Here is a 27282-nt window from a genome sequence, read left to right as displayed (position 1 = left end):
GCAGCAGGAGTCTCAGCTGTGTTCTCCATAGGGAAGAATGGGCCCTTTAAAAGTACCCTGTCGGATGGATGGATGGATGTCCCTATGTGAAGGTCCAGCAAGCGTGCTCTAAAGCATGCCATCAGAACCTTCTCCCAACCTACGTAAGGCCCCTGACCTTGGTGGCCCAAAGTGGACTCTGAGTTCCTCTTGGCTCTGCCCTCCCCTTCCTTTCAGTGCTGCCCAGGCACCCCAGCCTGTGTGCAGTGGAGGCCCCTCCCACTTCCTGGCCTGATGTGGTCCCTTTCAGTGTTTTGCTGTGTCAGTCATTTCTCTGATCCTTTATGCTCTCCTTTGAATGGTTTCACAACTGGGATTCTCTGGAGTGTTCTTGAAAACCATGGCTCCCCTCTCTCAGAAAGGGCTCCTTCTCGGCCTGTTCTAGCCCACCCCAGGCTCCTGTGAGGCCCCAGTGAGGGGAACCAGTCCTTGCTTCCTTGGATCGTGTCTGAGACTGATGTGTCATTTGAGTTCTCCTTCCCTCAACTTCTGCAAAACTGCTTACTGGAGTGAAATTAGTCTTAGCTATGACTAATAATCATAATTTTTTTTTTATTTCATAATCTCCTTTCCTTTTTCACCAACTCTATAAAGTCTCTTGACCTCTCCTCTTCTTATAGTGACTGTATCCCAGACCCAAAGCTGAGACAGGCGGCACTTGACATAAGTTATCTCATTTCACCCTTGAGCGGCCCCAGGGGAGGTATTTTTAATCTCCCTTTTGCATATGATGATACTGAAACCAAGAGTAGATGAGACAGGACTTTACAGAGAGCCCCTGCCAGACCCTCATGGTCCCCTTCTCTTTACTTATCGTCCCTGGGGGTATAAAGAAGCAGCTCAACCAGGCACACTCACCCTCAGACACAATACTTAGGGTCCACAGTGCTTTTAAAATCCCACAAACATATGTTTGTTTCTTTTAAATTAAAAGGAAAAAAAAAACATCCTTTAAGGTCAAAGAGTACATCTGTCTTTATATCCATGGAACCATAAACTATGATTTCCCATATTGGCTCATGGAAATCACACAGTGACCCTGGTAGCAGCCACCTGATGCCAAAGGTCTAGGGGCTGCTGTCCCCACACACCTCTGTCCCTTTCTCTCATTTTCTATTCCTTTCTCTTACTCTTTGGCCTTTTTAAGTTACCAAAATTAGATTTCAAAGGTTTAAAAAATAAGCTATCATTGCCTGTTTCATTATTTCAAAAGCAATCCTTGTTCATTGTAGAATCGTAGGTACCCGATCAGGAGCCAGGAGGTAGGAAGGTTCTTTGAGAAGAAGATGACTTGGACTTACTTATGGGACGGACATGTAACAAGTGGAGAGCCATTCAGGGGAGATTTGAACAGAATGGGCCCAGTGGGGAGCTCTGGAGAGCCTGCAGGGCTGGCACTGATCCCTGAAACTAGGGCAGAGGCGAATGTGGAGCAAAGCCTAAAACCAGGGCCTCCACGCAGGCTCACGCGGACCTGCAGTTAACAGCCCACACTTGGCAAGGGCCCACTCTTTTCCTCTCAGGGAGGCTATGTATACATGGTTCTTCATTGAACCCTGAAGATGTTACCCATGTGGATATTGTTAATTCCAAGTGAGCAGTGTGGCAGCTGAGGTTCAAAGAGGTCACCTCCTCGGGGCTTCCCTGAACACCACCAACACTATACAGCCTTGAAGCTCGTGGTGTCTCCCCACCTCTGGGACTCTGTTGCCTGACATGCTTGGTCAAGACTGCCCTGACTCCTGGCCCTTTTGTTTGGCTCCACAGAGCCCTGAGGTCACTGTCCCAGCCTCTGGAGGAAAGACCTTTCTTTGTCCACCCTGTTCAGGGCCATATGTGCTCTTCCACCCTCCTTGGCTGTCACCCATCTGGTAGCCCAGCAGCTGCTAATGCAGCCTTCCAAAGGCTGACTGGTGACTGTGTGTGAGTCCTGCCAGCCCAGGCCAACCCACTGTCCCCAGAGATGCAGTAGGCAGCTGCCTCTCAGGGTGATTGCAAGGGCACCGGAGGAAATAATGCCCTGCCCCCACCAATTCCTGGAATGCCTCCACCCCAGAACCACCCCTCTGAGCTGGCAGCTCTATCTTGTGTTAAAATGCAACAAGCCCTAGGACCCTCGCCGCCACATGGCTGCATTTTGTGTTACACCTTGCCAGGTACTTCCAAATTCAAGAGGCACTGTTCTTCTGCCCTCCCAGATGAACAGAGCAAAGTTCAGGGAAGTTAAGTGGCTTGGTAGAATTCACAAAACCAGGTTGTCATAGATGGAGAGGGATAAGAATATGGGTCTCTGCCTCCTCTGTGAGTGACCTCTTTGTGCTCCAGAAATTCTTTCATAGGATTTCTAAGTGGGAGGAGCTGAGGATAGAAGGGTCACAAAAAGGAAGAAATTGTGATTCTGGCCTCACATTTTCCCATTCCTTCTTTCTCCCACTCTGACATGTATGCAAATGCACACACATGCACAGTTGTTTCTTCCCACGCACCAGCTCCTTGCATTCCTCTGCAACAGACAGGTGTCAGCCTGAAGATTGAGAGGAGATGAGTTTGTCTTGAGCATCTGGTTCATCCTGGGACAGGGCAAATAAGCATTTGGTCCATGGATCCTATTGACCTCCCAGAAATAACTGGAAAAATAAATTCTGACCAGACATCTTTAGTCTTGAGCAGCAGGTGCCCAATGCTTTTGAAACTTTTCTACTCCAGTGTTTTTTGGGGTGCTGTGCCCATTTCTTTACCTGCATGTGGAATATGTGCAGTATACCTGGCTATTTGCAAGGTGCTCCACCCCTCAGAACTTTTTCTGTCTTATCTCACCCAAGTTCACTGTGGTGATGAGGCCCTGTTATACAGATAGGGTCATACAAATTTGGAGAACTTAGCAAGGTTGTTTGGGTTATTTGGGATTTGGTTCAACCTGGTCTTTCCTATGCCCTTCCCCATTGAACTCACCCCAAGTTAATCAATAAAGACAAGAGAGGTAGCCTTCCCTTTTGGAAGATTGCCTGTGACCCCATGAAACCATTCCCCAGTAGTTAAATTCTTGGATCAGTTTCCAATGACTTCTGTGTATATGTTTCTTTATTCTAGGTCTCTGACATAATCTGGAGGTATTTTGTAAGTCTTGGGTAGCAGATAACAATGAGCCATGACCCTTTTTGGCTTTCTACCCACCTATAGTGAATTCAGGCCATAGCACAGCAGTGGATCCAATACACACGGACTTTAACCCAGTAGGTCCCTTCTGTGTGCAAAGTCCTGCAGAGAATACAGAGGGGACACAGATGTTGTCAAAAGGCCTTATTTTATTTAGGGAACAAGACCCAAGAATATCAGAACATGAAACAAGTTTAAATGTCATTCAGAAGCAGTCTGACCCATAGGACACTCACCACATCTGGTTCAGGCATGTGTGACAGAGCTGGTCTCCTCTGGAATGAAAATCACATATCCCTGAAACTTCAGAAGGTGTAGCTTCCCACCTGAGGACTGACCCACCCCAAAAGGCACACACATAACAATGATGTCACAACTGCAAGTCATCATTGCTATTATTTTTTATCTTTTATAATTTTTTAGTAGTGGTGATAATATTAAAAATTAGTTCTTAGTTGAAGTCCAGAAATACAAGAAACAAAAGCCAATGTGATCCAATTGAGTAGGGAATGAGACGTCTGGTGACCTTATCCCAAGGGCCCTTGTGATAGCTCTATCCTGAGACAAGTATGTGAACTCCTGCTGGGTGCCTCCCAGAGCAAGAAGAGTTAATTAGTACACAGTTCCTAATTCAGGAATAATGCTTTGGGCTTGAGTCTTAAAATATCCTTCCAGATTAGCCATTTCTATCAAAGTTGCAGAATGCTTTCATTGTGGTTAAATGTTTGCCGATAGCCAGACAATAACACATACACAGCCATTTATCACTTGTCTAATTCATTCTATGAGACAAGTTATCAGACTTCAGAAGCCCTATGCTCAGACTCCATTTTCTCCAGAAAAATCTCAAAAGTTAGAAAAGAAACTGGATGTAAAATTCTCTTATGAAAGCACTTCATTCGTAAATGTTTACTAACTACTGTATACCTAGTTTCATCCCTGGGAACATTTTATATTATAGTGGGTCCATCCTGCCATGGTCCTTGGAATTAAGAGGAGATGAAGATAGTGCAAGATACCACCACTGCCCTCTAAGCATTGCTGGGCTTCTTGAGATCCTGAGGTACACACCATGAGAGAAATAAGATGAATCCACTTCTCCTGGTGAGAAATATCTTATCATATGAATTCAGCTTTCAGACTGAATTGTCTCTGACTTAGCTAAATAGACAGCTAGATTTTTTTTTTTAAGATTTTGACCTTACATTTTTTAAAATATTTTTTTTAGTTGTAGGTGAACACAATACCTTTTTTTGCATTACAATTCTTATTACATATATACAGCCCAATTTTTCATATCTCTGGTTGTATATAAAGTAAGTTGACACCAATTTGTAGACATCTAGATATTTAAAGAAAAACTTCAAGCCGTATAATTCCCCTCATATAGACATATATAGACAGTGAATTTCTACTTGGTAGTTTTAGCTTGTTTAATTAAAATCTTGTGCTTGCAGAAACAAGTCATTTGTGATCATTGTTGATTTTTGAGAATATTCCAGATCTGGAGAATGACTTAAATGAAGACAAGTTGCAAGGATGTAAAATAGGAAAAATAGTGCCAATGTACAGAGCCCTCCCTGTGCACAAGTGGCCTGGCCTTTTTAAGTGGGAGATAAATGTCTAGTTGCACCCATTGTTGGCCACCATGCTGTGCTGTGAGCTGAGTGCTGTAAGGGGTACTCCCATCTTCAGGGGGCTGGACACCACTGTGAGTGGCAGGGCTCTGATTTAAACCCAGTGGGCCCAACTCCTGGGCCATCTCTGAGTCCTCCTTCCAAAACACTGGCTCTCCTATGTGCAGGAAATGAGGAATTTCAAAGGAGAACAAAGTTTTCATTCACAGGGGAGTGAAAGAAAGTGTGTTCAAATAGGCTAAGTACATTTATTTATATCCGACTTTGGTAATTACCCCTGGGTCATTTCCTATTTCAGAATCCTGGAATCTCTGAAACCCCCTTTTGGAACGTGCTATTTTTAAAAGTTCATTTGAGTGAAACCATGTTTGTCATTCGCTCAGAAAACAAACAATGTTGGAGGAAGTCAAACTTCATCTCTGAGGACATGGTAGTCAAAGGCGGATGAAATGCCTTGTGTTCCTTCAAGAGGAGATGCCCTGAGAAGACAGTGCTTCCTACTCATGAGCTCTCTGATCCTTCTTATTATTTCCCTGAAGGCTTTTGGGCTCTGTTTTGTTTCCAGGGTGGTGGTTTTGATAAAAGCCATCTCTGAGGTTGTACTATATTGGAGGCATAATTATCTAAGTTCCCGGCCACATGTCACGCTCCTTGTCCCCAGAACTGTGGAAAGAGTGGAGTAACTTTCTAGGGGACATGAAAGGCTGGCCTCCTATTCCCCTGCCTCCTGCCCCACAAGGCCCTGATGATGGCTCTCCTTTGAACTCTCCACTTTTAAAGCCCTCCCCAAGGACAAATGAGTTCACTGCCCCAGTTCCTGTGGCTTCTAAGGCAGCAACTTCCACCTGGAACCTTGTGCTGCAGCCTTTCTAGACCAAACCCGAAGTTTAGCCAGGCTATGGCTATTTGAATAGACTCTTTTGGGGAGTCTATTCAAATAACACCCCAGGGCTCAGGATTCCCTGCAGTGTCCGTCTGAGACAGGGCCTAGCCAACCAGTGCACTGTGCCAGTCAGAGCCACCTGCATGAGTCCCAGCAGCTGTGGATTCAGCCCCACCACTGAGTGAGCATGGCCTTGGGGGTGCTGTTACCCCTCCTTTTGGCCTCTGCTTCCCAGCTGATGCCTGCATTCATACAACCTCAGAGGTTCTCAAGGATGACATGAGGCCTGGTAGGGCCAAGTCAGTGGGACATGTGCCTGTGTTCTGGTAAGGCCACAGGCTTTGCTGAGACAGACGTGGGTTAAAGTTACAGCTCAGCCACTCGGTCTCTACAGGCACCTTCAATGAGAAGTCATAGGTGAAGGCCCAGACCTAGCAGCAGACATACACAAAGTGCATGTTAACCTGACAGGCAAGAGACTCAGAGACTCAGACAAGCCAGAGGTCTGCAAACAAAGGCCCGTGGGCCAAATCCAGCAAGCATCTGCTTTTACAAATACAGTTTTAAAGCAGCTATGCCACTTTTCTTACAGAGTGTCTGTGGTTGCTTTCATGCCATGATGGCAGAGTTGAGCATTTGCCATAGGCCCACAAAGCCTGAACCACTATCAGGCCCTTTGTGGAGAAACTTTGCCCACTCATGATTTCAATTGGAGAATCTTTAAAGGTGCAGTTTCTAGGCCAAGACCCAACCTGGTTCCATTGCTCCCCTCTAGATCCATGAAAAGCCATGGAAGGAAAACGCGTAGGTGGGGACAAGGAGCAGGCAGCAGGCAGACAGAGGCTTGCTCAGGCCAGGTTCAGTTGACCTGTGGACATAAGAAGCACTTTGTTTCCCCTGACCTGATCTGCCACTGCCCAGTGCCTCTTGTAGTCTTCCCTTCCTCCTGCACTCCCCAAAATCCTCACATCATCCAGGCAGGTACAGGAAGAAAAGCCAGAGCAGGTGCACAGCATGCAGCTGGGGTCAGTCATCTCAGTCCTGTGTTCAGAAAATGGCGCTTCTCACCATCTCTGGGCAAGAGGGAGCAATCTTTATATGTGGCAGGGTCAGGCCAGGTGCATTGCATTTTTTCTTATTGCAACCATGCCCAGCCTAAGAGACTGTTACCAGTGTTGCAGATGGAGACTCAGGTAAGATGTCCACATCTGGTCAGTTATAAAATGTTGATTACCATGCTCAACCATGGCCTTTCGCCTGTGTTCCTATTACTGAACCCCTGTTTTTCTGCTTTGTTTTCTTGTTGTTTTAGTTTTATTTGGGGGTGTTTTTTGTGTTCCTTTTTGGTTTTGTTTTCTTTTTTGCCATACTAGGGATTAAACCAAGAATTGCTCTACCGCTGAGCTACATCCCTTTTAATCTTTTGAGACAGGGTTTTGCTAAGTTGCCTAGGTTGGCCTTGAACTTGAGATCCTCCTGTTTCGGCCTCAAAGTAGCTGGGATTACAGGAGTGTACCACCACCCCGGCTTTGGCCCAATTTGCCCCATTACACTCATTACTCAGCATGTCACTCACAGAATGACAAGTGTTGCAAAAGAGAGTTTATTCTCTAGGTGGCTGCATGTGGAGACAGGATAGTAGGTCTCAATCTGTCTTCTAGGATAGGAAGGGGGATATTGATGGACTGAGGTGGGGAAGGTGGTTGAAGGTTAGGAAGTCATTGGTGGTCTGTGCATGTGTAATCGCTTCATCAACTGTTACCATCCTGACCCACAGGTCAGAGGTGTTATCTCTACCTCCTCTAAAACTGGTGATTTTTGAAATCCACTAAAGAAACTAAGAGCAGGTGATGTGGTTTAAATCTAGAAAAGCAAATAACAGGCCGTAAAGCACGTAAGTGGTGAAGCCTAGAGGGTTTACCTGGGAACCAAGAGCAGGTGGTGTATTTAGAGTTCACCTTGTTATACTCCTTGCCTCTTCTGCCTGCACTGGGAAAGCCTGTGGCCCAGTGTCCCGCTCCACAAATGAGGACTGAACACCTCAACTGTGTGTCATCCCTGATAATATGACAGTAAACAAACCAGCAGTGATCCCAAAAGAGACACATGGGTGGAATACACATGGTCTTAGAATCCTGACTGCTAATGGACTGGCTTCCTGGATGACTACATGAATTTGTACCTCTGACGTGGCTGGTGCAAGTCCTGAGAAGGTGGAATCCTGTGTTGGAAGCTGAGTTGTGTGAACTTGAGCTGCTCTCTTCACCTCTTTGATTGATTTTGGGGGAGGAGAAGGAGGCTGTGTTTCTGAGCTAGGCTTTCAACGTGTCAGGGGAGAGTGGTGTAGGCCTTCTTTCTCCAGGAATGTGTCAACTTGGACCCAGAAGCATTGGGCAGAGACCACTCTTGTCCATACTCTTTCACAGTTTTCTTCTCTGTCTACTGCTGGTCCAGACCCTCCACCCGGAGGAGAAAAAGTCACTGCCTCATGCTTTCTGCTCGAATCATGCCCCTAGGGTTCACATCAAACCTGAATCTTCAGGGGGAGAGGCCTGTGCATACCCACCCATCCTGTACAGAGCTTGCTTCCAACTCTCAGTCATGTATCTGGCTGCTCCCTGAAATCCTAGAGCTATATAACCCCCTGAGCGGCAGAAAAGCTTTACCCAGAAGATCCAAGCAGCAATTTCAAGCAGGCTCTGAAAGCTGGTCTCTGTGTGTGTGTATGTGTGTGTGTGTGCACACACATGCACACAAGTGCAAACTGGGCACTTGGAGAAGTCCCTTCTGGCTGTCCTTCAGTTTAGGACTCCAGGGAGTCTCTAGGATTCTCTTCTTCCTTCCCAACTCCCATCACATGCCAGACCCTTGATGCCCAAGGCCTTAACCTCAGCTTCTTGCTGGACCATTAACTTTGACACTGAAGGCCCCTCTCAGATTGATGAGACTTTTAGCTAGGGCTTGAAGGCTCCCAGACTTGGGGACAGTAGAGTTGGAAACACAGCAGATGTGGGGAGATGGTCCCATTCATTGGCCCTCTGCCATCTCACTTGCCTGTCTTCCTCTCCTAATTACCTATTCCCACCTCCTCCCTCAGCTACACTAGCTCCCTGGATGTTCCTTGACCAGGCCAGGCCTGCTCTTACTCCAGAGCATTTGCATCTATTGGGCCCTCTGTGTGCTTCTCTCAGATACCCCCCATGTTTGGATTCCTGGTTTCCTTCAGATCTCTCTCAAACATCACCTCCCCCATCCTGTGAAGCCTTCTCCAGCCACACTCTGAAATAACACCCTCTCTCTCCCCTACCTTCCCTACCTCCCTAGTGCCATCCGAGAGACCAGAATGCGTGTTAGGAGATAATATTCATCCACCAGGGCCATCTGATGATGGGAAGATAATGAGCAAAACCCTTAAATGCAAATCCATGGGCTTATCCTATGTGCCTCCCTCTTCCAATTATGTGAACCCAGGATAAATAGACAGTTGATATTAAAATTACAGGCTTCTGACTCATGAGCTTCTCTTCTGCCTGATGGCCTTGGCAGTCTGGCCACTTGAGCATATGTCTCTTGTGGGTACCAAAGTGACTCATATTTCTTATCTCCTCTATCCTCACTACAGCCTGGGATAATGGAGGGCAAAGGTGATGGAAAAGTGACCTTGCTCCATGCAGCGGTGGCCTGTCCATATGCTCGTGAGGAGGGGAGGAGTGATATTATATACTTTTTAGTATATGATTCTGAAATCCTGCTATAATTTGGATCTTGTGTGACCCCCCACAAAGGCCCGTATGATCATGGACCAAAACCTCCCAAACTGCAGGCAAAAATAAATCTTTGCTCTTTATAAGCTGATTATTTTTATATATTGGGTATTTATATATTTATATATTGTACTGATAGAAAGCTAACACAGGTCCTAATACAACTTGGTCTCCTGGCTGTCCCTGAATACAGGGGGCTTGACCAGGTGTAAAGTAACTGTCTGAAGGCCACAGCAGTAGCAGATGGCAGAGCCAGGAAGGGAAATTCAAGTGTTTTCTACAGCGTCTGTACCGCACAGGCACACTAGCAAGCAGACAGTGTCACCCTTCTCTTTGTGATCACACTTTTGCTTTAGGTGCCATGGTTTTAAGGGGACAGTTGACTTTGCGGTAAGCATTTCCTGTCCCTCCCTACTGCACACACACCCCTGCTTGCATGCACGTGCACACACCATACACAGTGTGGAGGAGATCTAAATGGCACCACCTGCAGTTTAAATCCAAGAGGTCTCTACTGTGCTACAGACCCCATGCTGTGTGGACATGTGATGCCTTGTCCTAAGCAGGGTCTTAGGGACCCTGTCTTTGAGTGGAAGTCAAGACACAGAGCTTGACCTCACAAACGGGCAACTTCCTTGGTATGTTTGAGTGTGCAAGGTCTTCATAATTCCTCGGAGAGCCTTTTGCCTTTCTCCCTCTTATTCGAGCTGATGGGAATGGCTTCCCCCCCACCTCCACCCCAGGCCCGCCTCTGATAAGGTTCCCATGTAGCTGAGCTTCTTATCAGGCAGCTGCAAGGGGACCTGGGGCCCCTGCACTGGGCAGCTGGAGCTGATAAAGTAAACCTGAACCAGCCGCTCACCAGATGCTTTCTGGAACCCATCCCCAGGGCCCTACAACTTGGAAATAAGAGCAGTGAGACCCAGGAAACTTCTTTGCTTTTTTATACACCAAAGCAGATCTGTGGTCTGAGCACCGCAGACCAAAGGGTCTGATTGGGAACACATGAGAATACAGGTGTGGCAATGAGGGCTGGTGAAGAATGGCATCAGAGGGTCCCTGGGGCCCCAACATTGAACCCAGAGTCAGTACTTCCCATAGGATCAGAGGATCATGTGTGCAGTTTGAGCCTACTAAAAATAGATGCACCTGTTCCCATTTTACAGCTAAGACCTGAGACCCAGGTGTGGAATTCTTACCCAATTTGGTGTGTTCCTGTTGGAAGCCAGATTTTCTGATGCCAAAAGCTTTCTATTCATTCTGGAAGCACTGCCAAGAGGTTCCTCACTCCTACCCCCAAATACATACCCTGTTTGACAGCTGCACCTTCAGAAGTTCAGTTTAGCTTCTAAGCATCTATGATTGTGAAACTCTGAGCATATCTGGTGATTTAAAAGGACTGGACTATCTGTGGAGCTGGCATGAAGTATTTGAGGTGTACTTATCCTAAACCACTTTTTTATAATTTATCTGAACTGGTGCCCTACAGTTATTCAGCAACCCTCGTAGAATGGACCTATATATGGGTGTTCTTTTTCTTTTGGTTTTCGTGGTGCTGGGGATAGAACCCAGGCTTTGCACATTCTAAGCATGTACTTTAACATGGAGCTACATCCTCAGCCCAATGAGGGTGTTTTTGAAAGGACTCTAGATGATTCCATGTGTAGCCCATAGTTGAGAATCAGGAACAAAAGACTCCTCCTGTGAAGGAACCCACCCAATAGCAGCCCCAGGCCAAGTCCCCAACTGCAAAGCTTTACAGGTGGAGGAAGCATTCCTAGTTTTTTAAAAAACATCTCTTGAGAAGCTTTTCAGATTCCCTTCTCACACATCCTTTTCATTAGTCTTGTCAATGCCACTCCTAATGGTTAGAAACCTGATTTTTTTTTTTCCTGGAATGGAACCTAGGGCCTCACACAAGCTAGGCAGACACTCCACCATTGAGCTACACTCCCAGCTCTAGAAACCTATTTTTAAGTAAATTTAAAGCTCTAAGATACATCTTTATTTTTAATACTTGAAATAATACGGTTGCAAAATGATTTATTCAGTAACTGGATATGATTTATAACCTTACCGCCTTATTAACTTCTAATCACACTCCTGCCCAAACCTCAAATTTTCAGATCCCTGGCCTCTTAACCTTGTCAGATTTACCTTCCTGCAGTCCCAACCTCAAACCGAGAGCCTCCATAACTGTCTTCTCCTCTCATCCCTCTTGGCCCTTCATGGTGACATCCTGAACTCTCCTCAGTAACTTTCAAGTGCTCTTCTAAACTAAGGCCATTCCTTCTCCTCATTCTTATCCCACTTCAACATGTCTGGAGAATCTCTTGTTCTATAATCTAACACCTGCAGTTTCTGTTCACCTACTATTCAAGAAGACCCAGCTTCCTGAATGTGGTCATCAAGACCTTTCATTGCCCATTACTCACCCCATGCAGCTAAACAATAAAATTCATTAATAATATCTAGCACGGTAGTGATAGTGGAAGAAGTAATAAGACAAGGAAAAGGAAGGAAGTGGAATAAGCTCATGATATGTGTTGGGTTTAGCCATTCATATTCTTTCCTTTTTCTTCTGCTTTTTTATTTCCCAAAAAAATTCAAAAGTTGTCATTTGAAATAAAAATTTCATTTATTTTAGTATGAAGTCATCAGTACTTAGAAAGAATACAAGCATTTGAAATCTGTACTGTTTTAGACCATCTGGCCTATCAGGGAGCCCCTAATCCTGATTGTTCAAATAGATCTAATCCTATGGCTGCCTGATGGCTTTTGGGGTAACTGTTTTCATCCTGTTATTTGGCTTGCCTTTATTAAATAAATCAGCACACCTCAGTGACAGAAGAGTAGATCCTGCTGTGATTATCCTTCTTCCCAAAAGATTAGATGATAAGTTTCAAGCCTTGCTTTCAAAGTGCTAAGACCCCTGGTGAGAAGTGATGAAGAAAGCATCCTGTCGGCACTGGCAACATTGAAATAAGAGGACTGTGCGATTGTCCAATTTCTACTGGTCCTGAGACATTAACTGGTTGTTGGACTTCAGTCACGCCACCTACAAATTCCCGAAGTGAAACAAGGTCTAAGTTTGTTGGCTTTTCTTTGATGAGTCTCTAGGGCATTTATCACTTTCTATGAAAGAAACATTTAATTTAGATGGCAGTTGATTTGTGTCATGGAATTTCAGCTGACAAGAGGCAGAATTATGTATATGTTTATGGCTTCTTTGCTTTTAAAAGATTAATGTTGGGCAAATATAAATTACAAGGCATGGACAGGGAGGGGGTGCTGATAAGATGGAGCAGGAGCTTGACAGGGTGATGGATTGAAATATATAATGAAGTAGCTAGAAAAAACAGTGGGAGAATGGGGGAAAGGGGTGATAGGGCAGGAATAGTAGAAATAAATAGCTTTTCCTTCCCAGGCACAGAAAAAAAGACAGCACAGGCTCTCCAAGTGGGGGCAGGCAACTTCCTGGCTCTGTCACAGATGCAAAATGGGGAAATGAATTAGTGACTTCCCGAAGTCCCCTCCCTGTCCTGATACCCAGAAGACAGGGTTTCGAGGACAAAGGAGGGCTAACGAAAGTGGAAGGACTCAGGAAATCCAAGTGTTGAAGAAGATCAAAAAGCATGTTCTGTCATCCCCACTTACAGGGACTGGCCGCCTGAGTCTCCTGCCACCCCCCACCCTCACATAGCCCAAGTCTTGGCTTCTGTGAATGTGCACGTGATTGCATGTCCACATGATTACATGTGCGCATGAAGCAACCATTTTAAGTATAAGAGAACAATAATAAGAGCTTTCATACATTGGGCATCGTCCCCCTGGGAGTCATTCAGATGCCTTGTGTATGTTGCTACCAAAGTCCTCTCTATAGAGGAGAGAGCTGAGAGTCAAAGAGGGATGTGCGCAGATGGGGCAAGGAGGGAGCCAGGACTCCTGCTAAATCTGTCACTAAAACCCACACTCCCATCAGAATAGTCCTGAGAAATGCTTCTAAGCTTTTTGGAAGGAGCATCTTTTGATGTGTGTCTGTCCTTGTCTTCACCACTGCCCTTGGGAGTATCCTCCTAATATTTAGACCCCAATGCATCCTGCCTTCCCAGCACCCTTTTCAAACACCAGTTCAGCATAAACGGCAAACCTCAATGATATTGTTATTAATCGAGGGCTTACAGCCTGACGTGAGACAATACGGTGGCACCAGGTTTTTGCAAAAAGAATACGCTTTTCTTGCCCTCCAGTAGCAGAAAGTCAGTAGCTAAATCCTCCCCAAGCAGTTAGTAAGGAGGGCATTTTTAAGAAGGGAGAAAGGAGAAGCGCTCATTGATTGGATGGTGAGAAAGGGTGAGGAACACAGTTCTTTGTGCACGTGTAGGTGGCAAGTTTCTTTTCAAGGGAGTTGCTATGTTCTGCAGGGTTGACCTTTTAGCATCTGAAGGTCATTGACTGGATTATTTCTTCAGAGTCTGTCTGTCCTTGAAGAGCTGGATCCAAACCATCCTTGAGTGGATTCGGAGGCTTTTCCTGAACGCAGCTTAAGCACTGCCTTAACCAATTTCAGTGACATGAATGATAATAGCTGACACATCCTGTGTGTACATTCCCAGATGGCTCTCATCAGCATCGCCTCATGTGAGCCTGACCACCAGCCTCAGCCTTAGGTTTTTATCCCCACATAAACAGTGGCCTTTCCTGTAGCTCTGAGAAATTCTCTGGAGCAGGAGAAAAAGATGCATTTTAGGGAAGGAGCACAAACGACTTCCTGATTCTTGTTCCCAGCCTTCCTTTTATCCCAGGATTCTTCACATTGCATGTACACCCTTCTGATCCACACATGGTGGATTTGTTGTCTCTGGAATACTTTGGCATCCCCTTTCTAAGCATTCCTTCTAGTAAAGCCCCACTGCCCTTGGAATATAATATGGACGCCAAACCTCTCATCCTAGAGGTGAGATGGTAGACAGCGGAAGTCCCTTCCACTCCTCGCCACCCCCACTCCGGACATGGGCTCTGCTACTCCTGCCTGTCAAACTCTGTGAAGGAAGGAGAAAATCACTTTTCTCGTCCTATGTGCAGACTGATGAGCTTCCTTGGAAACCCAATAACAAAGCGTGGCTAACTAAATCATCATTATTTACACATGCAGCCTGATCGAGGACATTTAGTCATGTAATTAGGTACCTAATTATGCTGAAAATGCAATTATATGATTTTTTTTTTAAGTGAATTAAGCCCTCCAGAGAAGTGGCAAAGATTAGTGTGCATGATCCAGCTGGAGAGAAGGGACCTCAGAGGGCAGGTCAGTGTGACTCTGGCTGGCACAGGGGCCTGGTGGTCTGAACTTGAACCACATGTCGGAGCTCACACAGGCTCATGTACACATGTGCAGAGGATTCCAGTCTCACCTCTGGTTCCCTAGGAATCTACAAAGGCCGGCTGCACACAAGGAACTTAATAGATAAATGACAGCCATTAATGTCACTGGAAGCTTAACTTACATCTGTGGAGTGACTGTTTAGTGACTTAGAGAATCTTAGGTTATTTATTCAGCATGTGAGAAGCAAGTGTATAGGAATAAAATAATGATAGCAAAATCAGTTGGGACATGTCAGAGGATATTTTATACAACATCACTTATTCATTCCACCTGTCATATGTCAGATGTGAAGGCATGAAATCCAGTTCTTTTTCTCTGTAGCTCAGAGACCGACAACTGCAAAACATTTTAATGGTGATATGAACAAGTCAGTTGGCAAACTTCAGCCTGTAGGCCTAATACAACCTGAGATCTGTTTTTGTACAGTCAACTACCTAACAATGGTTTTTTACATTTTTAAAGATTTCCAAACAAACAGGCCAAGAAGAATAGACAGCAGAGATTTTGTGGCCTGCAAAGGCGAAAATATTTACGGCAAGGTCCTTTGCAATAAAGCTTGCTGCTGCACCATGTGGCAGTACCGGAAAGAGCACACAGTCCTGGTGCAGAAATCAGGGAGGACTTCTCAGAGGAAGTGACCTTGATCTGAATTTAGAGGATGAGCATGAATTTGCAGAAACTCAAAAGTCTCTGTGGCAGGAGTCAGAGCCTCTGCCTCTCAAGGGGTTTCCTTCCACCCAACAGTGCACACACATGAGAAACAAAGACAAAAGGCAAATTTTGAGAATTGTACCTGAAATAAGGACTGTGAGAACCCAAAGATTTTGAAAGGTCCGGCAGTGGAACTTGAACTTGGCCTCAGCAGCATGTAGCCATCCAGCTGGGCGTGGTTGATCACCCAACAAGAAGGTGGAGGGACACGGATGGAAAACAGTTTCTCAGGCTCCTTCTGCCCCTTCTGATCCAGTGACTTTACCCCTTGAGCAACCAGAGGGCCCAGCCCAGGGCTGTGTGATGATGTGGAGGAAGAAGAGCTGAAGGGAACAGAGCAGAGCAGGAGGACCCCCAGCCTTCACAAGACTAGCTGTGATTCCTGGACACACGTGCCCCACTGGCCACTCCTCATTACCACTCAGCTCTGCCCTTGTCTCACTGAGCGGTGGCTCACCTTTCCTGATCTCAGACTTTATAGCACACTTTCCCCTCCTCCTGGCTGTGAGCACCTGGCTGCCCACGAGGATGCTATTGCCCACTCAAGATAACTGCTTCTCTTTCCTGGCAGAGAAGGCATCGCCCTTCCTCTCTCAATGCCTTCCTTCTAAACAGCACACACACCCTCTCCTTCTCCTTGACCCAGTCACTGCTCTCAGATGTGACCTGCTTGTGCCATCAGGACACACAGGAGAGGTATGTCCATCCTGACGTGTTCCCCATTTGAAACCAGCCATATTTTCCTGCCACCATACATGGGGTTGGCATTACCAGTGATGAGATGAAGGACTGAAGTGGGGGCATGGAGTGTGTCAGGCAGGACCAGCAGGGGAAAGTTACTTTCACAGACCTAGTCTGAGACCTACAAGATTCTGTAAGACAATAGCAAGTTCAGAAGATCCATTCTCATTTCTTGTCTATAAAAGTAGCACACGGTGTCATCGATGGCTTAGAAAGTACAGAAAATTACGTGTCAGAAGAAAACAAAACTGCTCATGACCCCTGTCCACCAACCAAAACCCACCACCTAACATTTTAAGTGTGTTTCCTTTTATTCCTTTGTCTAAGATTTTGGGGGGGAATATTTCGCATCATTGTTGCTCACAGGGCCTGATTCCTTTCACTTAACACCATATCACTGTTAGAGTCTGTAAACAAGACTGGATGGCGCCTGGCATTTTGCCAGAGGGAGTGGTTTGTGAAGTAACGCCAAGGAGCCATTAAGTGTGGAGATTCCTTATTGGTTGACTGCTGTATCTAGTTTATGTTAATTAAGATAAGCTGTGTGAATGTATAAATACCTCTGTTGTCCTACAATAAACGGCTCCCACCCCTGCTGTATCAATCTACACAAGTTGCTGGTCACCCCCCCCCCCTCCGGCTATTTTGCCCAGCCAGCCGGGCTGCGGCATATCACAAGTTTTTCTTCCTGTCACTAAGAATTTACATCTCATTTCAGTAACTGCATCATCATATTCTAACAGGGAAGTGTACCATATTTTACATAACCAATTCCCGAATGTAGGACATTTAGATTGTTCTGTTTTCCATTTTAAGCCACATTGCAAAACACTTTTCTGAGCGTGGGTTTTTGTTTCTGTTCCAGATTATTTCTCTAAGATTACTAGAAGTGGATTTTTTGATTCTCAGGATGATACATTTGCCACACAGGGTACCAGAACATTGAAAATGCCCAATTTTGAGAACCTCCCTTTAACCAAGGTCATACCAAACTAATTGGCAGTGATAATAACAAATATCCAAATAGTCCAACCTATGTCAGGCCCCATACTAGGCACTTACCACATACCAACTCAACATGCCTACACCACAGTGCCGCCATATTTTATGGGTGAAGTGGACAGGTACTAGAAGGCCAAAATCACTTTCCAAGATGGTCCAGGTGCCAGGTATAAGCTGAGCCACCCCTTGCTGCTTATCTGCTCTGTGCCTGGCAATTGTGCTAACCTCCCAGGTGTACAGGCCAGGCCACCAGCTCCAGCCTGACAGGTGGGGGCTCTGGGAGGATCCTGTGCCTTTCGGTATAACTTCCTTCTCCTCAAGAAGGTTTCTGAATGCAAACAGTATTCCCAGGGCTCCCTTCACTCCAGCCACCTGTGCTTCCATGAAACATTTCCCCACTGTGTCATCAGAGCCCATCTATCCTTAAATTAATCAGCAATAGTAATCTTTACTTCCATTGGTCTCAAGAATTTGCTTCATTGCCAAAGAACAAGCCTGTGGAAACTTCAGTCTCGTGAGCCACTGTTTAGAAAACTGTGGGCATCTACCAGAGCTTGACACAAGAGTCCCATCTCCCCACGTCCATCACCCATCTTGGCTGCAGGTAGGGAAACAGGCAGAGGGGACCGATTCTCAGAGTATTTACTTCTCAGGTCTCCAGCTATATTAGCTGGTCCTTGGAAAAAAAAGAAGAAACTAGCTCAGTGCTGTGGCTGAGGGGGCTATGGCTATGACTCTTTGTTTGTATGGATAAGAGGGTATCAGCCCCCCAATTCTATTTACTGAAGACTGATATCACCATCTCACAAAGGGGTGGAATGTAATAAACTGTGCATTTGAACTGTGTCAGGGGGTCAGGGTATTTTCATAGATATGAGCTCAGTAGTTCTCAAAGTAAGGCACTCAGACAAGCAATATCCACAGCCCTGGGGAATATGTTATAAATGTAGGTTCTCAGGCCTACCCCAGACCTACAGATTACTCAGAATCTTGGTGGGGCAAGGGGCAGCCATCTGGAACCTAATAAGTCCTCCAGATGATTCTGATGTGCTGAGATTTGAGGCCCAGTGCCTTAGCTCCTCCGCCCCACAATAACCTTATTAGGCCAGGGTTATGCTGTCTGTTTTATGGATGAGAAGGGGAGACTCTAGAAAGTGAGATAACCTACCCAAGGTAAAAAATCCTACTTCTTGATGAGAGAAGTAGGATAAGGTGCCATTCAAGGAGACTGACTCATAAGAGCATTTTATTCCCTCTCTTCTTAGGGCCTTTGCACCAGTTTTCACTGAGTGCTGCCATTGCTCAATCTCCTCTTGACCTTTGCAAGAGAAATGTGGTGTGTTTTCGCTCCCTTGAGGACTCACATGTATTGAACGTGAGATCCGTGCAAGGCATGACATGCATGTCTACCCAGAGGGTTGGGCATTTCTTTATCCTGAAGATCGGAGGTCAGACCTAGTCCACAGTTCTCCAGATGAGAGTCCATGTCCTGGAGGGATGGATGACTCCCATCACCTCCATCTATCACCGTGAGGGGATCCAGGACATCTCTATAGAGGCAGAGGACACCTCTGCTCAGACCTTCCAGGCTCTTGACATGTTGCAGAGAAGAATTTAATGAGGTGTCAGGTTTTAGCAAATAGGAAGAGCTTTATTAGAAAGTCAAAGGTGAAGATACCTAAAATAGTTAGCCTATATTGCAGGTTTCTTAAAATACATCTCCCTTTGTTTCATCTCACATGAAATTGCGTTGTGTAGGCTAACAGTGCACTTAAGCTTTAATCAAAGTAAGGCCATTTTTTATAGAAGAGTGAATTTTCACTAATTCTAAGATCTGCAGATTTCTCAGAAATTTGAGGATGTCAGACCTGGAGGATAAAAGAGGAGATCATGAGGGTTTTACATTTACAACTATAGTCTCTCTTTTTTTTTTTCCTTTCCCTTTGTTCCCTTTCTACCTACCTTTATTTCTTCTATCCTACTTCACATGCATGGAGACAAAAAGACCCAAACCAGTAACAAAACTGCTCATGTTAAGGTTCTGTCCCCTTGGAGAGGTGCTGAAGCAAGTTCAAGGAGAACATAGAGGGAAGAGGAGTGAGTGTTTGCAGACATAAATTCTCTATGGAGGATGTAAGACCAACCCACAAGGTCTCTGAGTGATTGTATCCTCCAGAGCCTGAACCTGAATGCTGTCTCACTTTCTGGTGACCTGGTCCCCTGCTTCTCCAGTGCCTTCAGGCTCAGTTCCCTCTGAATGGCTTTGTTCTCTTTTCCCTGTGATGATTAGTCAGCTTGATAAAAAGACAAATGCAAATTTGAAGTTAAATAACTGAGTCTCCTGGCCCCTTGTGCTAAAGCCACGTCAACTGTCAACCATTTTAAAGGTAGATTTTTCTCTTCCTTCTAGGGAGAAGGATCTGAGCTCCTTCAGTTGCAGGTTGATATCTACCACCCCATCCCCCATCCCACGCAGCAGGATGTTGGCTGAGCCCCTGGCAGCTTCCCGTTCACTGGGGATCCTCCCCTGAGCTAGAGGAGGAAGCCTGGCTGGAATCTCCTCCCTCTCTTCCTGTTTTAAATTTGATTTTCCTAGAAATCCTAGGCAGGGTGTGTTTGCCACAGATGGGGTGGACAATGTTTCCCCTTTCCTTCACTCTTCTGCCAAAAGAGAGGATATTTGCTACCTCCTTAATAAATCACAAAATCCACCCAATCCAAAGTTGACAGGTTACCCCCCCCTCCCTAGAGGAGGACCCCCATGTGAAGAGTGCTGACTTCATTTTGCTCAGTTAGCACTTTTATAAGGTTTCTTGCTGATTTCCCTTGGTATCACCATCCTGGACTAAGGAGAGGATGATTCCATTTTTATTTTCTGGCCGAAGCAGTCTTCCTCCTACTTACATCTTATAACTCAACTAAGATAGATTGGGCTTAGGGGTTCAAAATAAGGCTGCTTGGAGCCCGGCCTCTGACCTGGTGACCAGTCGGATCCCTATTGAAGAAGACCATCCTCCTCCACCCAGAAGCCCCACCTGTCACTCCACCACCCACAGCCCTTCCATCCAGGTCCTCTCACCACCGTGCCTCTTCCCTCTGATGGCAATATAGAAACAACCCTTTGCAAGAAGAGTTTCCTAGACACCATGTCTAAATGTTTGTTCCCCAAATTCCATGTGTTGGAAAGTTAATCCCCAGAGCTGACAGGGTCAGACCAGTTAATGGTATTTGGAGGTGGAACATTTGGAAGGTGAATAGGTCATAAAGGCCTGTCCTCATTAATAAAGTGATCCATTCATGGATTAACTGATTGGTGGATCAATGAGGGGCTGGCATTGTTACAAAACTGAGCCCTCTCCAGAACCCTTGCTCTGTCTCACCCTGTGGTGTCCTCTGCCATGTTATGATCAGCAAGAAGGCCTTCACCATATGCCAGCACCATGCTGTTGGACTTTCCAGCCTCTAGAACCCTGAGCTAAATAAGCCTCTTATTTTTCATAAATTACGCAAACTAGCATATTCAGTTATAGGAATGAAAACAGACTCAAACACCAGCATCGCATCATCTGAAAGCACAAGAGAAGGAAGGTAGGTGGTAGCATCAGATGAGCATGACTTTCCTTCCCAGGGCCAGTGTCAGACCCCGTTCTCCATCAGCATCTGAGAAACACCACTGGCCCCCATGGATCCAGCTGTGACTTGAGTCCTGTACCTCGTTAGCTGCCACCTAAAGCAGAGAGCACCTCCTGTATTGCATGTGTGTGCCCTGCTGCCTCGAAGGGAGGGGTACCTTTAACCAGACCAGGTGCAGGTAACCCTGTTGAGGATGTGTGGGGTCAGCAAGGATTTGGCTGCAGTTAATGGCAGATTCCATGAGGGAGAAAAATGACCATTCTCAGGTTCACAAAGATGTGGAGAGTAAAGGGTGCAGTTTAGTTGATTCTGGTTCCTTGGAAGGAAGTCAACTTTGTTTCTTAATTGGTGCATTGTAGTTATACACAGAAATGTGGTTCATGGTGACATAGTTGTACATGCATAGAACATAATTTGGTAGACTTCATTCTCCAGTACCACCTTTCCCTACCCCCCACTTCTCCTGATCCACTTCCTCTACTCTGCTGAGCCACTTCCTCTCCTCTTCATTTTCATGAGATCCCCTTTTTATTCATTTTTTTTCTAGTTTCCACATATGAAAGAAAACATGCAACCTTTAACTTTCTGAGTCTAGCTTATTTCACGTAGCATGATATTCTCCAGTTTCATCCATCTAGCAGCAAAGGACATAATTTCATTCTTTTTTATGGCTGAGTAAATTCCCATTGTGTATACACATCTCTTTTTCTTTATCCATTCATCTATTTAAGGGCACCTAGGCTGCTGTGCTGCTATAACTAGGGGTATGCATGTATCACTATAATATGCTGATTTTAATTCTTTTGCATTAATGGTAAGGAATGGTATATCCAGGTCATATAGTGTTTCCATTCCTACTCTTTTTAAGGAATTACCATATTGATTTCCATAGCAGTTGTACTAATTTGCAGTTCCACCAACAATGTATAAAGTGAGGAATCACACTTTCAAAATATTCACCAATTAGTTCAGTGCCAGGCACCCAGCCTGATGCTGGACATAGAACTCTGGGAAGGACAAATATGATGTCTGGACTTGTGGAGCTTACTGTCTGGTGGAAATGTTGCAATCTTGAGGAGAGCCATGGATGAAAAGTGCAGAACATTTGGGGTCTTAAAAAAAACAACCCTCTCACAACTGAGAATCATGGGATTAGGAGTGCTGAAAGTGCACTGGTGTCTAAGCAGATAAATTTGGGTACAGGTCTTAAACACAAGCCACAAAATGAACCCCACCTGAATTAGGTCAAATGCCTCCTCTGGAAACCAGCTTGCCAAGGCTCTGCCCTGGGCAGTGCCCTGCAGGGTTACACCCTGACTCCACACTGCCTGGGCGTGGACTGACTGCCTCCTGACTCTCATGGTAATGACAAATGACCCAGAGAAAACATAACCCCTTTCTGGGACTCAGTTTCCTAATCTGTAAAGTGGGAATAATAATAACTCCTACCAAACGGGACTGTTGTGGGACGGAGTTAAAATGTGTTAAATGCTTACACATGGTAAGCAGTTGTTAATTTTTCTTTAAAAAGAATAAAAAGTCCCTTCTAACCCTGGAAGCGTTATACTGAGTGATATAAGAAGGCTGGTCTTCACCTGGAAAATTCCTCAGGACAATTCTGGGTATTTGAGCTTCCATAAACATTCATACTCATGATCTATGTATGTACTTTAAGCAAGGTGCTGTTCTTTCTTACTGCCAGTGAGGCGCTAGGTGATTGATAAAGGTCTAGGATACCAGCCTCTGCACCCCCATTCACTCATGTGGACATCCCTTTATCTATACCCTCAGTGAATATTTATTGAGTACCTACTATGAGCTAGATACTGAATCTCAGGCTGTACTTGTCCCAGTTGGATCCCAGAATCTAGCATCACTATGAACTTGCTACTTCTTAAGTCTTGAAAACTGAGCTATCTTCCCTGCCTGGTCCAGTCTGCCCAGCCCCCAGGTGGGTGTCCACTGTGTCTCTTTATCACCTTGATACATGGTTTTATTGTCCTCCCCACCTCTGAGCTCTGTGCTGGCACCAGACCCCTTAGCCTGGCTCTCCTTCCTCTTGCTCTGGGCCTTCAGCTAGGAAACAGTTTCTCCCTCACCCACTGTCCCCCCTGACACCACCAGTCAGTGTCTTATCAGAAAGAAGCATCTGGCACTTGCCCTGGGGAGAATGACCTCATAGCTCTATAATTGAAGTGATTATCTGAGTGGAAATGGCTATTAGAAAGCATCCTTCCCTGTTTTAATATGCATAGCTGTTGTAATGGGAACATGGGATTTCCATGTTAACACTGGTATTTCTGTGGTCTAATAAATCCTTCTTCTCACTCATCTCCCAGAGGAGAGGAAGCATTCTATGCAGTATCTCGAGGTACTGCAAAGTTCCCTCTCTCCCTGGGATCCTCACCCTCTGACTAGATCAGTGAACTACAGAGAAACAGTCAGTAACTTAGGGCCACAGGGCAGCCCTTCCCCCAGGAGAGTTGATGCAGAAACCTAGGGAGAGGTCTCAGTGAGAGGCTTGTTAAAGAAAGAAAAAGTAGACCTCAAAGACAAGAGGAACAGTGAACTCCGGGACAGTCACTGGGTGATCTGCAGGACCACAGGCTCATCACATCTCTGAGCCTCAGTGTTCTACATGTCAAGTGTGCTGATTAACACCATGGAGTTAATAGGATTGCATGAGGACCACAGGAGAGAGTAGATGGTGGCAGCTAAGCCAACATCTGGTCTGTATGGACGCACCACCAATGGCCAGTGTTCAACACAGTCTTGCACACCATGTACACACCACAGATGGCAACTGAGCTTCTACCAGGTACAGGTGCTCACCTTGGTGCTGAGATACAGCAGGGGGCTTGGACCATCCTTGTGTGACCTGATGATTTGCAAGTGTTTTCCAGCCTGATTAACAAACAAGCCAAGCCTGGGTCTAGGTCTCTACACCCTGGACAGAGGTCTGTGCACCCAGCATGCCATGCCAGGTCCATTCACAGAGCTGCCCACTGGGGCTGAGGTGTTGCTGTGTACAAAGTGCCTTCTTCCTCTCTCACCTCAAGTTCTTATCTTTGTCCACAGAGCTTGATCCAGGGACGGCCTATGCCACCATGGACATTGCCATCATTGCAGGTTAGTAACTTGCCAGGGACCCTTTTGGGGTAACCAGGAAAGATCCAGGGGAGAACTGGACTGAGGATTTGAGAAGGGGGAGGGATGGTCAGTGCTTTCCCTCCTTCAGTGTGTATAAGAAATGCCTAGCACGGTGCCTGGTGCAGTAGGCAAGGTTGGTGGGGGGCGGGGGGTGCTGGGCATACATGTCAAGATGAACCTCCTGTCCAGGCTATGGACCCAGAGAGACTTGGGCTAAAGAGGAAGCATCTTGGGCAGAATAGGGTTGGGGCTCGTGGACTGATAGGGGCTGACTCTACCTCACCCCATATCCCTGATTCTGGGTCTGACCCTTACCTCACCTCGGGTTGAACCCTGGGCAGCTGACTCCTCACTGGTCACACCTGTCACCCCAAACTGCATTTCAGGAACAACCAGATTTGGAAGGTGACACGTGACACGTGTTCTGTTCTCTTCCTTAAGACCCACGCTGCTCACACTTATGAATAGCTCAGGAAACCTCTATGATTAAAAGAAAAAGAAGCAGGAGGAAGCCATCAAAGACACCTGTTCAATTTTACTTAACATAGAATTCTCCCATTTATTGTGCCCTGAGCCCGTCTTTTTCCTAGACAACATTATTAAGAACAGACACAAGGGTCTCCCTGAAGACAGTAGGAAGTTTCGGAAATGTTTCCATAAAGATGGGACTTGGGAAGTTTTAGCTGCCTCATAGCCTGCAACAGCCCTTCCCCAAGACCTTCCAGATAAACCTGCATTCTAAGATAAAGGCTTTTCTGTAGCTTCCAATCAAATGCCCAAATTTGAAATACCCCCCACGAGAGTGCTGCCATTCAGCCGCTTCTCAGATTCACCTCTTAACCCCTCACCCCATCACTCCCCAGGCCCAGAGTGATTTGACCCCTCTTGACCTACCTCATGCCTTATTTCCCTGCATCCCCAAGTCCCATGAATCCTGAGCATTGACTATGGCATGGCATCATCTACATGGCCAAATTCGGTTCCTCTTGCCAGATTCAGCATGTCCTCACTCCCAAAAGTGAATGGCATGGGCTGGGGTGAGAGCACACCTCCTACCACCTCTCTATCCCTAGGCACAGTTAATAGCCCTTGTATTGTTTTTCTCCCTGTCAAGTGTGCAGAGAGCAGCCAACTCTTTCCAGTTTTCCAGGGTTTTCCTGATTGTACCACAGAAAGTCCCATTCTCCAGGAAACACCTCAATTGGGATTGTCTAAAGAGATAAAAATTCTGCATCACACGAACCCCTCCACTTAAGTGAACCCACATACTTGCACTATGCAAACGGCTTCTTTTGTAATAATTCTCTTATAGACCTGTCTCCTCAGTAGACAATGAGCATGTCCCAGCGGGAATCAATTCTGGGATACTTCTCTAGCTAAGGAACACAGTAGAGGGGACCCCAAGGGTGGGGAGAAGGGAGAGGCGATTCTGAAAGACTCATTCCAGGCAGGAAGAAGCACAGGATGGAAGTCCCAACCCCAGGTTGTGGCTGGTTGAGCAACATATTTGTCCTGCTGGCACAACCCCTGTGGGTCCTAACCTTCTGTTCCAGGTCCTAGAGCACCTGCTCCACATTGACCCCTGCATTTCCTCCCTCCTGCAGCTGTGATCACTGCTGTGGCCTTAGTCCTGGTCTGCCTCCTCCTCGTCATGCTTCGCTACCTGTACCGGCACAAGGGCACCTACCACACCAATGAGGCCAAGGGCACAGAGTTTGCTGAGAGCGCAGATGCAGCCCTGCAGAGCGACCCTGCCCTCCAGGATGCCAATGACAACAGCAGGAAAGAGTACTTTATCTGAAGGACACCAGACCTCCTCTCCCTGAATGTCTCCTCCAACTTCAGGAGAACAAATGCATCTACCACTTACCACCATCACTGTTCCACGGGGCACCTGGCTCTTCCCAGGATTCATACCTACGAACATGTGGTGGCTCCCCAGGGAGGAAAGGGGGAGGACGCAGGCTGAGAGAGACCTCTCCCAGGGACGCAGGGACATAGCAGCCACCCTAGTAGGCCAGTTTTTGCTCTGGCAGGAAGAGAGCAAATCTGGACACACAGGTCTCCCTGGGACCTTCAGGATGTCATCTTATCAATGTGAAAGTCCTTCAGGGTGTGAGTGTGGTAGATGGGCCTGGGAGCTGGGGACCCAAGGAAGTGAGACATCAATACACTGACTGGAGATAATGGCATCAAATGTCAGTCCTTGACATTTGGGTTGGGGGGAACAGCAGGTGCCAGAGCTAAAAGGCACCTTTGTCTCCCATTGATCCAGCTCAAAACAATTGGAAATAAATTTGAAATGTAATCAAGCATTCAGAGTCAAACAGCATTACTGAAATTGTCTGGGGAATGACAAACACCCAGTGCTTGCTTTTTCCTGATGTGATTTTGTGTTCTCTGACAGAGACTGTGTGCATGGGATGCTGGGACTATCCAGTCTGGCAAGAGAGGTGGGAGGAAGAGTGATCTGCATCTTTCTCCCACACCCAGCACCAAGTGCACGAAACAAATGTAAGGGCTAAATATCCCTCTGGAAATAGATTGTTACAAGTGGTCAGGGCACTGGCTGAAGTGTAGATTTTCTGATGCACAGTATGGAGGCAATACAGACCTGTTCCAACAGTTGTGAGTGAAGCCCATCCTTCCCATAATCACACTGAAGATGGCACTCAGTGGTTGGAATATAGACTGCAGAGGTCCACTCCCAGCTCCCCTTTACTGCTTTTGAGACCTTGGTCCACTTCAAGTGGGAATATTGCTAATAATGCACCTCTGTGACCCGATTCACAGCATTGAGGGCAGCAACAGACGTGTCAAGTACTCGGCATTCACTGTGTTCCGTTACCACTATTATAGTGGATAGTGTGCATATGTTTATTAATGAAAATTCCTGATTGCATCACTTCTAAACTCCTCCTGAGGGGGAAATATTGTTTAAAAAGAGTAACTGAGAAAATGAACTCATTAATCATCCCTTTTGTAAGATTCCCAACAACTCAAGTCACTAAGACAACAGCAGCTCCAAGATTAAAGACTGCACCCTGGGGTGTCAGGGTCTGCCAGGAGTCCCTTCCTTTTATTGAGGCTACGTCATCTCCACCTGAGTCAGCAGAACAGTTCTCCTCATCTCCCTAGAAGGATGATGGGGATCCAAGCTCAGCTGGGAATGGCCATCAG

General features: G+C 46.1%; 1 protein-coding gene across 1 annotated transcript in view; it reads left to right on the top strand.

The window, feature by feature from the left end:
• The window catches only part of Gypc (glycophorin C (Gerbich blood group)), a 33445-nt gene extending 7030 nt beyond the window's left edge, over positions 1-26415 (top strand). Inside the window, exons 2-3 of the mRNA XM_076865984.2 lie at positions 24031-24081; positions 25707-26415. Coding sequence (XP_076722099.1) covers positions 24031-24081; positions 25707-25903 — 248 coding nt within the window. The 3' untranslated portion in view covers positions 25904-26415. The remainder of the gene's footprint in view (positions 1-24030; positions 24082-25706) is intronic.
• Positions 26416-27282: the final 867 nt, after the last annotated feature.

The sequence above is a fragment of the Callospermophilus lateralis genome, chromosome 9 (genome assembly GCF_048772815.1).
Source record: "Callospermophilus lateralis isolate mCalLat2 chromosome 9, mCalLat2.hap1, whole genome shotgun sequence".
NCBI lineage: Eukaryota > Metazoa > Chordata > Mammalia > Rodentia > Sciuridae > Callospermophilus > Callospermophilus lateralis.
This window is presented reverse-complemented; position numbering and strand designations above follow the sequence as displayed.